The 12,032-nt window shown below is 40.5% G+C and overlaps 1 protein-coding gene across 7 annotated transcripts in view; it reads left to right on the forward strand.

The window, feature by feature from the left end:
* The window catches only part of DNAAF1 (dynein axonemal assembly factor 1), a 17,954-nt gene continuing 5,922 nt past the window's right edge, over positions 1-12,032 (forward strand). For 2 of the 7 annotated variants that reach the window (XR_014566991.1, XM_083749919.1), the window contains exons 1-12: positions 15-198; positions 2,568-2,709; positions 3,345-3,452; positions 4,223-4,346; positions 5,022-5,113; positions 6,270-6,491; positions 7,650-7,816; positions 8,310-8,431; positions 9,698-9,891; positions 10,191-10,451; positions 11,509-11,618; positions 11,764-11,826. Coding sequence is in view for 5 of the 7 variants with exons in the window: in XM_083749919.1 (XP_083606045.1) it covers positions 2,583-2,709; positions 3,345-3,452; positions 4,223-4,346; positions 5,022-5,113; positions 6,270-6,491; positions 7,650-7,816; positions 8,310-8,431; positions 9,698-9,891; positions 10,191-10,451; positions 11,509-11,618; positions 11,764-11,826 (1,590 nt within the window). In the remaining 2 variants the exon portion in view is untranslated. Of the gene's footprint in view, positions 199-1,201; positions 1,595-2,066; positions 2,710-3,344; positions 3,453-4,222; positions 4,347-5,021; positions 5,114-6,269; positions 6,492-7,649; positions 7,817-8,309; positions 8,432-9,697; positions 9,892-10,190; positions 10,452-11,508; positions 11,619-11,763; positions 11,827-12,032 lie in introns of all 7 variants that reach the window. The other 5 variants (XM_083749923.1, XM_083749922.1, XM_083749920.1 and 2 more) reach the window with 5 other exon arrangements.

Below are 12,032 nucleotides of genomic sequence, written 5' to 3' on the forward strand. Positions count from 1 at the left end.
CAGAGTCGTGCCTTGGTCGGCCCGTCGCCATGGCAACGGGGGGAAGCTGTTGGAAAGGAGCCGTTGACGGAAGAAGCCGGTGTGGTTGGGTGAAGAAGGGGCTCGGGCAGCCAGGCTTCCCCCGGTAGCATCTCCTTGGTGAGAGGAAGGATGGCGAAGACACCTTGAGTGGGCAGCGAAGAAGAGAAAGAGAGGAGGGTATTAAATGGGGACAGCAAGCTGGGGGGGGGGGGGCGTGTGTTTCAAACAAAGAGGTGCTGGGGCTAAGCAGACCTGTCTGGGAGCCCCTGCTCAGTTACGTGGCGTCCGGCTGCAGCTATTGCTCCCGAGCAGGGATTGTGCTCTGCTTATGCCCAGAGAAGTATTCTGTGTTACTTTAAGTGGGCTGCTGCATAGCGCAAATCACGCAGTGGTTCTCAACCTGTGGGTCCCAGATATTTTGTTGGACTACAACTCCCATCATCCCTGAGATCTGGCCTTGCTAGCTAGGGGTGATGGGAGTTGTAGTTCAACAACATCTGGGGACCCACAGGTTGAGAAAGGCTGCTGGGGGTGAAATTTAATTTTTGCAGATTTATTCAATGAGTGGTTTTGGGTGAAAGGAATTCAATTCTGCTATTGTTTTTCTTATTGGACAACTTGGTAAGTTCATATTTGATAAGGAAGCATGTAAACTGCTTCTGGAAAACCAAAGAATTTTAATTTTGTCTTCTGAAAGTATCGGCTAATACCTAAAATAATAACAACAAATAATATAGCTGCAAGTTCTTGGCAATCATTTTTAGGTGAAGCTGTGGTCTAAACCACAGAGCCTAGGGCTTGCCGATCCCCACGACAGGGTGAGCTCCCATTGCTTGGTCCCTGCTCCTGCCAACCTAGCAGTTCAAAAGCACATCAAAGTGCAAGTAGGTAAATAGGTACCGCTCCAGCGGGAAGGTAAATGACGTTTCCGTGCACTGCACTGGTTTGCCAGAAGCGGCTTAGTCATGCTGGCCACATGACCTGGAAAGCTGTTTGCGGGCAAACGCCGGCTCCCTCGGCCAATAAAGCGAGATGAGAGCTGCAACCCCAGAGTCATCCGTGACTGGACTTAATTGTCAGGGGTCCCTTTATCTTTACCTTTATGCAATTTTACTCTTTTACTTACCCCAACAAAACTACATTATATTAATTTAACCAAAATATCTTTTAAATTCCCAAGTCATGTTGCAACTTTTTAGCACCCCTCAATTTGGAATTTGAAAGGTGAAAAATTCAACAGCAAGCAGAATAACCAACAGCGTTGTGGGCACCTTGAAAAGCAACAAACAACACTACATCTCAGAAGTCAGGCATATAAGTGAGTGTGGGACTGCGGCATAAGGGGAAGACACATACCTAGGAGTAAGCCGCATTGAATGTGATGCCATCTACCATATGATGCTGCACTGTAATGTATTTCTACAGTAGGCTACAAGAGAGGGGAGAGATGGGACCACAGCTCTGCTGGAAGACTAGCAACATTTGGCTCCTCATTCCAGCTGGCCACTACAAGAATTATGCAACTGAGAAACGGGGCTTAGGTTTTACCTGTATTTCTTCCTACATCCTCCTAGTCCTTTTCCCATTTTTTTTATATAAATATTTATTAAAATTTTTGGATACAAATGCACAAATAATAAACAACATTACTTATATCATAACGTGGTTTCATCACTTCTTTGGACTCCCTCACGTCTCCCGCTCCCATTTACATCGTTAAAAGGTTTTTCCAAGCAAATTATCAACTTGTTTACAATCTTATATCCACTCATTTAAATATAATCTAGCAATTCTCCAAAAGGTTTATGTTTTCTTTAATCTCACTTATCATCAAATTCAAATCTAATTTAGTGGTGGCCAATTATTTATAATCTAGCATCCTTCTTAACATTCAACCAAATTACAATATTTTTGTAAATACGTCTTAAATTTCTTCCAGTCTTCCTCAATCCTCTCTTCTCCCAGGTCTCGGATTCTGCCAGTCATCTCGGCCAGTTGCATATAGTCCATCAGCATATAGTCCATCAGCATATAGTTGCATATAGTCCTTTTCCCATTTTTGTCACCTGTCAAATTATGAGCCCAAGTACTTGCCATCAATATTTGTAGGCTGTCCTGGGAGCTGCTCTTTGGCAGAAAAGCCGGATAAAAATGATGTAAATAATAAATAGTGGACTGTAATTTCTTATTAAACCAATGTACTATTAGTGGGGCAGAAGAGTTAATGGACCAGCATCTTGCCACCTGTCTATTTCAGGTATGAAGGGCTTCTGGCCCGTGGGCCTATTATACCCAGCTGGGGTTCTAATTTGGTCTGCTGTGCTATTTTTCCTTTGCCAAATGCAGGGACATTTATTCATCTACAAGATTTGTATACGGCTTTTCTCACACAATGTTTCTCAAAGGGGTTCATGGTCATCATACAAAATAAAAAAAAACACTTAATTTAAAACTATGATTTGCACATACAGTTATGCTTGAATGATCTGAATAAATACAAGGTAGAGAGTTGTGGGGCATGCTGTAACTTTCCTGTTGTCTCTCAGTAGGAACACTTCAAAATGCATCCACTCAGTGAAGAACCTGGGTCAGGAGAGGCTGTTGCAGGGGAAGAGAATGGTCAAGGCATGAAAGACTGCAGGCAGGTGGACACCTGTTCCAGCAATGAGGACAACTTAACAAAATCAGGTAGTTCTTGCTATTGGAGGCTGTGTGTGTGTAACTTTTGAACATGAAGTAATTTTGACAACTCCTTGGGCTAAAATGAATGACAAGCACAACTTTCTGCCATTTTGTTAATATATTTTTTAATTTGGCAAGATTTATATAACGCTTAAAAAAACTTGAAGTGGTTTGCATACAATAATATTAAATACCAATGTTAAGGTTTAAATTAATCTATTATTTATTATTTTTAATTAAGAATAGTAAGGGGGACTGAGTACTTCCCTGCTTTGCTACACAAGCATAGGAGTTTTTGTATAGAACTGAACAAAATGTGGCCAACTTTGGGAATGTTCACCATTCTTATCGCAATGATGCCCTGTCATTTTCCTGACCTTTTCTTTTCTTGCACTTGTAAAAGCTCCAGCAAGAGAGAGAGAGCCACATATAAAACTAAATTAATGCAGACATACACTGCAGTGCAAATACAGTCCCTACAGATACAGATTCCTCTGTTGTGAACAGATGTGTATATTCTGGAATATTACATGCATGCAACAAAATGAAATGAGAGGCCTCCCTCTGGAGTGCCCATCTCTTTGTTTGAGTTAGCAGATTTAAACATCCAGTGAGCCTGTTTCCATTTGTCTGAATTTTAGAACTACAGCCTCAACTCCCAGAAGGAGAACAAGGAACAGAAAAAGATCCTGCCAATGAGCAACTGAAGTCGGAAATTATTAGGAATGACTGTGGTAATGGAGAACCAGGTAAATTACATGAAAAATATCAGTACTATAAGTTACAGACCTATGAAAGATATTGCCACATTAAATTTCCCGTCAGGATCACATACTCCTCCTGGGTGTTACTATGGGGGATTTCTCTGATCCTTAGTCAGCAGGAAAACACTAGTGCATTGCTTGCCCTCATGCTCGAAAGCTAGATTAAGTGGCTGGTATATGGTGTGATGGACTGGGTGAATGATGGGACCATGTAACTTTTATTCTCAAGTATTCTCTAGCTGGGTTATTCTACTCCACAGTTGCAAACTGCAGCCACCCTTTGTGGGGGGGGGGGGCTGGGGGAGAGACTTACTCCTGTGTCTTTATCAACTGTCTTGGTGCTTTTAAGAGCATAAGAACTGCTTTGCTGGGTCAGACCAAAAAGATTGATTTCAAGACTGTGATCATTGGGAGGCTTCAGTTTTCTTGGAATTTAATTCTTTTTTATGTTCAATTTCAGGCAAAGGAGTAAGGCCAGTCAGACCATTCATTTCACATAGCAAAGGTGGGAGGAGGCCAGAGAGAGCCTGCAGCAATGTATCTTGTTTATTTCTTGATTACATTTTTATCTCCCTTTTCTTCCAAAGAGCTCAGTATGGCATATTGGTTATACTGCAGCTATCAGTAGGTATTACTGTATGTAACAATTAGCTCATTGAAGAAACTTTAGTTTCTGCCTTTAAGGTGAATTTCCTGGATCTATACATTTAAAATACATTCTGCAATATACTGTATTTTCACATATAATCTCCAAGCACCACAGAAGAGAGACAGCTCTGTGACCAACATACATCAACAGAATGAGGAAAATAGAAATGGTGACCAAGAGCCGGCGGCTGGCTCATCCTGTGAACAATCAAACAAACAAGGTGGTTTGAGGTAATTTAGTTTTTATTGGTGGTCTTACTTTAACAAATCAGGGAATTTTTTTATAGTGCTGCCAGTCTCTTAACCATGTCAAGGTATTATGAGTAGGCTCACAGGTTACCCTCCCCAACATGAATTCCCCAGTCACTTCCCTTAACTTTAGCGTCATGCTATGTCTACAGTGGTGCTATGGTTAACCAAAGTTAGCTTTTAATTGAAGTTTGAAAACTAGGGTTTTGAAGCTGGATCAGTGTCAGTAATGAACTTGATAACATAATTATAAAATCCAGACTACTTGTTGGTTTTGCACTGAGCCTTTGTGTGAAAATTCTCTCAAGAGAGCATGCATTTTATGCAACCAGCATAAAATGTCACAGATTTCAGATATGCAACAGCTGACCAAAAATAATACCCTCTTTATTGCTAAATCTCACCCCTCGACAAACTTTAAAACAACATTCTTTAGCTATTATTCTGGCTGGATTCAGTGTTCTGTATGCAGAGCCTCTGCTTCCCCTCTGAAAGTGTAATCCAAGGATTGGGGAACTTTCTGAACCTCGTGAAAGGTGATGCAATGGGGAGGAAGTTGGTGAAAATATAAATATTAAGCAGCACATCTGCCTTCTAAATAAGCAAATGGAGCTTCTAGAGTATGTACTCTACTCACACTACTTCTTAATGTTTTAGAATGACCAAAAAGGTACTGAGGGACCTCTGCAAACAGCATAAATTGTATGTGACCCCATCCTTGAACGACACCCTCTATCTCCATTACAAAGGTAAGGGCCAATCTGCTAGCTATATTGTAGTAAAAGAACTGAACATGAACGCCTGAGAACATAGAAATATAATTTGTTGAAATATTGTAGAATCTAAATCTAGGTCAGTGTATACAAATATTTTATTAAATGTTTCAGAATCAAGTGCATGTTTCAACTCCCATCTGTTCTGGCATTCTTTGTTCAACAACAGCCAGCAGATGCCTCTGGAAGCAAACCAGTAGAACATGATGGGGATAGTCTTCTCCTGTCTCCAGCATATACCAGTATCTGGTATTGATGTCCACAGTCTTAACAGGGAGGATACTTCTGTGATTTTTGTGGTAATTCTGTAAGTGAAGATCAAGACTCAAGCTAAAGTTAGTAAGCCCAGGTCCTATGCATCTTTATGGAGCGAATCTCACTGAACCGAGGGGTTTATTTCTTTCTTTATATGGGCCCCTCTCAGTTCAATGAGATTTAGTTCATCATAAGTAAGGATTTATAGCATCTGTAAATGGATCTTTGACAATATATTTAATTTTTAAAATCACCTGTGAGAGGCTCAGATTTTGATAGGAGCAGTGGCAGTGGGGAAAGGGGTGTTTAACTCATGGTTTTCCCAATCTGAATTGCTCCTCCTCTCCCACAGCTGTTAACCCTGCAGGGGCAGGGTGTGGGGGGGATACTGGTTCAGTGTTGCTTTCAATGTAACTAACTTTCAGTGGAGTATATTAGCTTGATTGGGCCCCTGGATCTTCTTACCTGCAGCAAAAATGAAAACAGGCTCTGCTTCTTTTTTAAGATCTTCTTCAAATAACAGTTGGCTAGTTGGTTAAGCCAGTATTTGTGTACCTATGTTTAAGTAATTTTATGTGTGCAATGCAGATATCACCCGATAGAGGGACTTATTTGTTCATGCATGTTCCAGTTTGTTGGTATCATTTTTACATTGTGGTGCCCAGAACTTGACAATACTCAAGCCTTGGAGAAAGCCAAGAAAAACATGAATGGAGCTAGAGGTTGTGGAGGGCAGGCAAAGCAAAGCATTCAACAGTATTTTCTTGTCCATGGGTCCCCACTTTAAAACCATATCCCCACTCCTTTTATTATAACAACTTCATTCTGAAATATGGTCCATGTTGCCATTGTGTTTACTGCATTTTTCTTCCTGCAGGATTTGATCGTCTGGAGAACCTGGAAGAATATACAGGATTGAAGTGCTTATGGCTGGAATGCAATGGCTTGACTAAGATTGAGAACCTGGATGCACAGACAGATTTGCGTTGCCTTTATCTGCAGCTGAATTTAATAAATAAAATTGAGAATCTTGAACCCTTGGAAAAGCTGGACTCTCTCAACCTCAGCAACAATTATGTCAAGACAATTGAAAACCTCTGTAAGAATTCTAACTTCACTGAAATAAGATCCATAACCTGAACACAGTGTTATTTAGTGGTGTTACTGTCATACATGTAGGGGCACCAATGTGTTAAAAACTCAGTGCAAAGCATTTCCGCAGCAATTTCTGGTGGCTTCTGTGGAGGCAAATTTTTTTGTTTGCATCTGTCTGTCTTGAGAGACAGGTGTGTGCCTCTGGGGATGAAGTCAAATCACTGTGTTAGCAGCACTGAAGTGACCTCCCTGGGATGTAAGCCTGGATGGTGTCTATGGAGGTCCAGGGCTGCCCAGACAACAAGACTCCCCCCCCCCCCACTCCCATCAGCCTCACTGATGTGATTCAAAGGAAATCAGGACAATATACACTGAGTCAAATGGAGCAAGGAGGAACATTTTCAGCACTGAAAGTCTTCAGTGCAAACCTTTTCTTTAAATTCCAAACAGTGGAGCGAGCCAGACTGGAAACCAGTTTGGGGGGTGGGGCGTGATGGTGAGTGTTGAAGCATTTTAACGCTTAGCTCCACACAGGGTCCTTATCTCAAACGAGCCCCTGTGCCTGTAATTTGTGAAGGGAATGACACAAGGATAGTAACACAAGGACACAAAATAAAACTTGCACATACTTCGGGCCTGAAAATGAACTAATGTCTATAGTCATATGCCCAAGAGAAGCAATGCTGCAGCCTCATCATGAAGTGTGTTTTATTGATCAACTGCAGAGTAAGATTACTTCCCCCTACATCTAATCTAAATGTCCCTTCTTGAAATAAACTCCTTGCCCCTTAAACTGTTGTCATCAGACGTATCTCTATACTTATATTTAACTAATAAGCATTCCTAATTACAATTCTGTGGCCAGTTAACCTGGACCCCTATACTCTGGGACTGAACTGGGCTTTGCGGTTCCAGTTTGGTATGACTGAGGACTTTCCAGTGTTTCAGAGGACAATATGTGGGTGTGTGCATTTTAATCTTGTACAGTATATCCACAAGCAGAACTTTCTGAGAATCTTGTCCCTATGCCTAAAATGGCAATCTTGCTTGAGCTGTAATTGGTCCTGGTAGCATAATCTTGTTGCCTTTGTTATTATTCTTTAATTTATTTGGCAGTCCCATTCATTTTACTTACTCTAACAGTATCCTTACTTTTCAACAGCTTGTTTGAAAGTTCTGCACACTCTACAGATTGCTCACAATCAGCTGCAAACAGTTGAAGACATACAACACTTACAGCAATGCCCAAGTATCAGTGTTCTTGACCTCTCTCACAATAGGCTAGATGATCCAAACATTTTAGATGTCCTGGAGACAATGCCTGATTTGGTAAGCAAAGAACAACTCAAAGATTGCTTTATCTGATCCACCATTTCTCAGGCACAAAATGATTCTGTTCCACTGATCTTACTGCGCTGTGGAAGGATATATGTTGTATCCAGTGCTTCAGGGACATTAACATGCCTTAATAAAATTTAGAGTCGGGTGGTAGGAGAGGAGTTACTGTAATAAATTTGCATAATCAGGAAACAAAATCCTTGATGGGTTATGTCAATATGACATAATGTCTCTGAGTGCACCTTTTTCCTTTCTTCTGCAGGAGTAAATGAGAAGAAGGTGCAGTTACTTCAGTTATGCTTGCAGTGTAGCTATGGGGATAAGTGAACAAAAGTTTACTCAAAGCTGATCCTATGAAAATGATTTAAATAGATATATATTCAACTATTTTTAGTTCCAGGATGGCTTCACATATTGTACAAAAATAATTTCTACTGTTGTATTTTAAATTGAAGCTGTTTTGCTTTTTTTTCTTTTCTTGCAGCGTGTATTGAACTTAATGGGAAATGAGGTAATAAAGAAAATTCCTTATTACAGGAGGACACTTACCATCAGATTGAAACATCTGACATATTTGGATGACAGGCCAGTGTTTCCAAAGGACAGGTAAAATGGGAAAGGAGAGAGTGGAGAGATGACCAGTCTAAAATATTATTAGTAGCCTAATCAATTATGACTATGTTGTCTGAAAAATGGATATATTAACAACTAACATGGGGCTGTTATAATACACACACACACACACACACACACACACACACACACACACACCAGAATGGCCTGTAAGATTCTGATCCTGATCCTAAACAAACTGCTTCAGCTCACAAATGTGACAACCCACAAAACAATCACTTCAGGAGAGCAAGCTTGTGACTGGGAAAACAGAGGTAGCATAATTTAAAGACAGTCTCATTCATTCATTCACTTCGTTTGTATGCCACTTTTTCACACAAGAGTCTTGCTCTAAGTGGCTTACAACAAAGAAACGGATGCATTTTAAACAAACACCACAAAAACAATTTCTTAATAACATAGCAAAACAGAAATATAAGAACACAGAGAAAACCACATTTCAATACACAAATATAACAAGATTACTTAAACAACATGCAGCATCCAATAGCAAAAACAGCAAGGGAATTTCACAGTTTCATCTTAGTCCTAGAAACACCCCTCCCTGATGTTACTCCCCAATACTCCACAACTGACCAATCCAAATTGTAAAACGTATGGAGGAGATCCTGCTTGTGGTACTGCCAGAGTGGTGGCGGAGGTGACCCAGGACCAGGCTTTCTCTGCTGTGACACCCTGATTATAGAACACCCTCCCTGATGAAGAGTGTGTTGTTGTTATTTAGACTGAAACTGAGGACCATTTTTGGTCACTGTACATGAATGGAAGGTGGGTGTCAGGAGGCAGGTAGTTTTACATGGTTTGAAATATAATTTTGGTAATTTTAATTTTGTAATAATTATATTTATGATGTTGTGTAACTGTACCAGGCTCCCTCCAGAGGAAGGGTGGAATAGAAATAAATAATAAATAATAATAATTTTACAGTCCCACATAGCAGCACTGTTCACACATTTTTTATTACTATTTTAGTTAGCCACCCCACAACCAAAGTTATCTAAAATCCATATAATGCCATCATACATAACAATGACAATTAATTAAGCACACACCAGGGAGAGCAAATTGCCCTTTCCTGCAAGTGCAGCTGGATGAAAGGCCCAACAGCAGCACTGCACACTTTCAGGCTGTGGAAACTGCCAGACATATGAGTCGGTTCATTATGTAGAAATAAGTTCCACGGAAATTAATGCAACATCATTCCATGTGTCTGATGGTAGTCATCTTTATTCTTTCCAGAGCCTGTGCAGAAGCCTGGGCTAAGGGTGGCCGTGAAGCTGAACAAAGTGAAAGAGAAACATGGGACACAAAAGAAAGGAAGAAGATCCAAGACAGTATTGATGCTCTTGCCGCAATCCGGCAAAAAGCTGAAGAGAGGAAAAGGCAGTGGGAAATAGAAGAAAGAGATGGAACATCAGCTGACAGTGAAGAAGGTTTGTGTTTAAACTTTTGAGCAGAACTACTGTGCCACCATAGCTCTTTTGAGCATCCAGTGGGGGTAGGGTTAGGTTTAGGGGCAGAAGCACACTTGCTGAACTTGTCCCCTCTTTATGCCCCAGTTAGTTACTACCTTCCATGCAGTCAAGGATGAACTTCCCAGAAGAGGAAAACCTTCATATCCTTTTGGAAGAAAACCAATAAATCGACTGATGTCACATTGCTCAACAAAAACCCAAGGATTAGGATTAGTTGCATGCACACTTATTCTCTTTCTGTTTTGGGGCTGTTCTAGAGGAAAACCCATCTTCAAGCAGCAGCACTGAGACAGACACTACAGGAAAGGACTCATGTACTTTGGAAGTGTTGGAAACAAAGGAGAAGATTGATAAATTTGTGAAGGACAGCATGGATGCCCACAAGGAGGCTGTGGCTGAAGGAGCAATTATAGGAGATCAGTCGGGGAGACCAGAGAGTGGTCATAGAGGTCATCATGAACAGAAAGTACAAGAATCGAGCTTTGACATGCATTCAGATTTTACATGCACTGCAGAAGGTATGTATGTATGCATCTATTTAGTTGTTAGTGCATCTTTTATCCTGGAAATCAAGGTGGTCCTCATGGGGACTCCCAGACACTCTCCCATCCAGATACTGACCAACCACAAACCTGCTTAGCTTCAGCAAGGTGGCTGCATCATGTGTCCTCAGACCATGCACTAGCAATACTAGTTGAAACACCATCCATATTTTGGTTGTAGAGTTGGCTGGGGAAAAGGTTCATCCATTTCATTTCACCAGGACTCTGAAGGTGGGGTTTGTTTAGTTAGGAAAGTTTATCCACATATATAGGTAACATTCTATAGGGAGGCTGCAAAAATGCTTGCATATTGCAGCATTTCACAAGAGGGACAATATTTTGTGAGTAACTTGACTAGCAGATCTTCACGTCAATTCTGAAGAGTCCCAGGAATGTGCAGCACTCATGTAGAAAATGTCTCTGCAATTAAGATTTTGTGCAAAGTCAGCCATATAGGTTGCAGTGGGGCACCAGGGCCCCACGGGATTTGACATCTTTCTGCAGGGCCTGCAAGACAGAGCTGTTCCACCTGGCCTTTGGCTTGGACTCAGTCTGACCCCTTATATGGGATTTAGTATCTAAATTTTCCCTTGATTTTTTTTTTTTTTTTTTTTTTTTTTTTTTTTTTGCTGCCTCATGTAGGACTAGCATGGATAGCTGGCTCGGGTGAATATCTGATGTTTCCTCCCTTTATAGTCTTGATTTATGGGCTACTACTAGAATGTGGCTGCATTTTAAGCTGTATTTTAAGACGTATTTTAATTAACTGTTTTTTTCCTTTTTTCTATTACGTTTTATTGTAATTTATATTTGGTGTTAGCCACCCTGAGCCCGGCCCTGGCCAGGGAGGGCGGGGTATAAATAAAATTTCATTATTATTATTATTATTATTATTCAGTGACAGAACAATTTTTGACAGCCTTTTACTAGGGACAGAGCATAATACAAAAGAGAGAGAGCCCAGTATAACCTTCCCATTTCTATACTTTTATACCTAGATCTGTTAAGCGTTTTGTCTCTTTCATTTTTTTAGAGATGCCAGTAGATATGATGGCTACACCTGGACTTTTGCTCACTGAACTTGCTGACCCTGCAGAGATAGAACAAATTAAGTTGGATGTACCAGAGAAACTTTTTCTTGATGTATGTATTAACTGAGGGAAGAAAGGGTGGGTTATGGCCAAGATGAAACATCTCAGAAATGGGTTTTGTATTTCCACAAACTCCTAAATTTTGTATTTTAAAAATTACTTCCTTCAGTAAACTCCAGAATAACTTTAATTTTTAGGAGCTACCTGATTTGGAAGATGTAGATTTGGAAGTCTCACCAGGAGAGATCTTCACTAGAAAGGTGAGTTATTCTAATAGCACAGTGCTTTCTTAATCCTGTGTTTTTACAGTTAATTTAGGTAAATTCTTAACAGAGCTACAGCCTTTTTTGAAGATCTGGAGACTCTAGAGATATTTTAATATTAGCCAATGTGTCACTCTAAAATTCTTTAGCTGATGCCACAGAGTACATCAAGCACATATGCACAGGCTTGTATGTTCAGAACA

The sequence above is a fragment of the Podarcis gaigeae genome, assembly GCF_964106915.1.
Source record: "Podarcis gaigeae genome assembly, chromosome: 8".
In the NCBI taxonomy this organism is placed as follows: Eukaryota; Metazoa; Chordata; class Lepidosauria; order Squamata; family Lacertidae; genus Podarcis; species Podarcis gaigeae.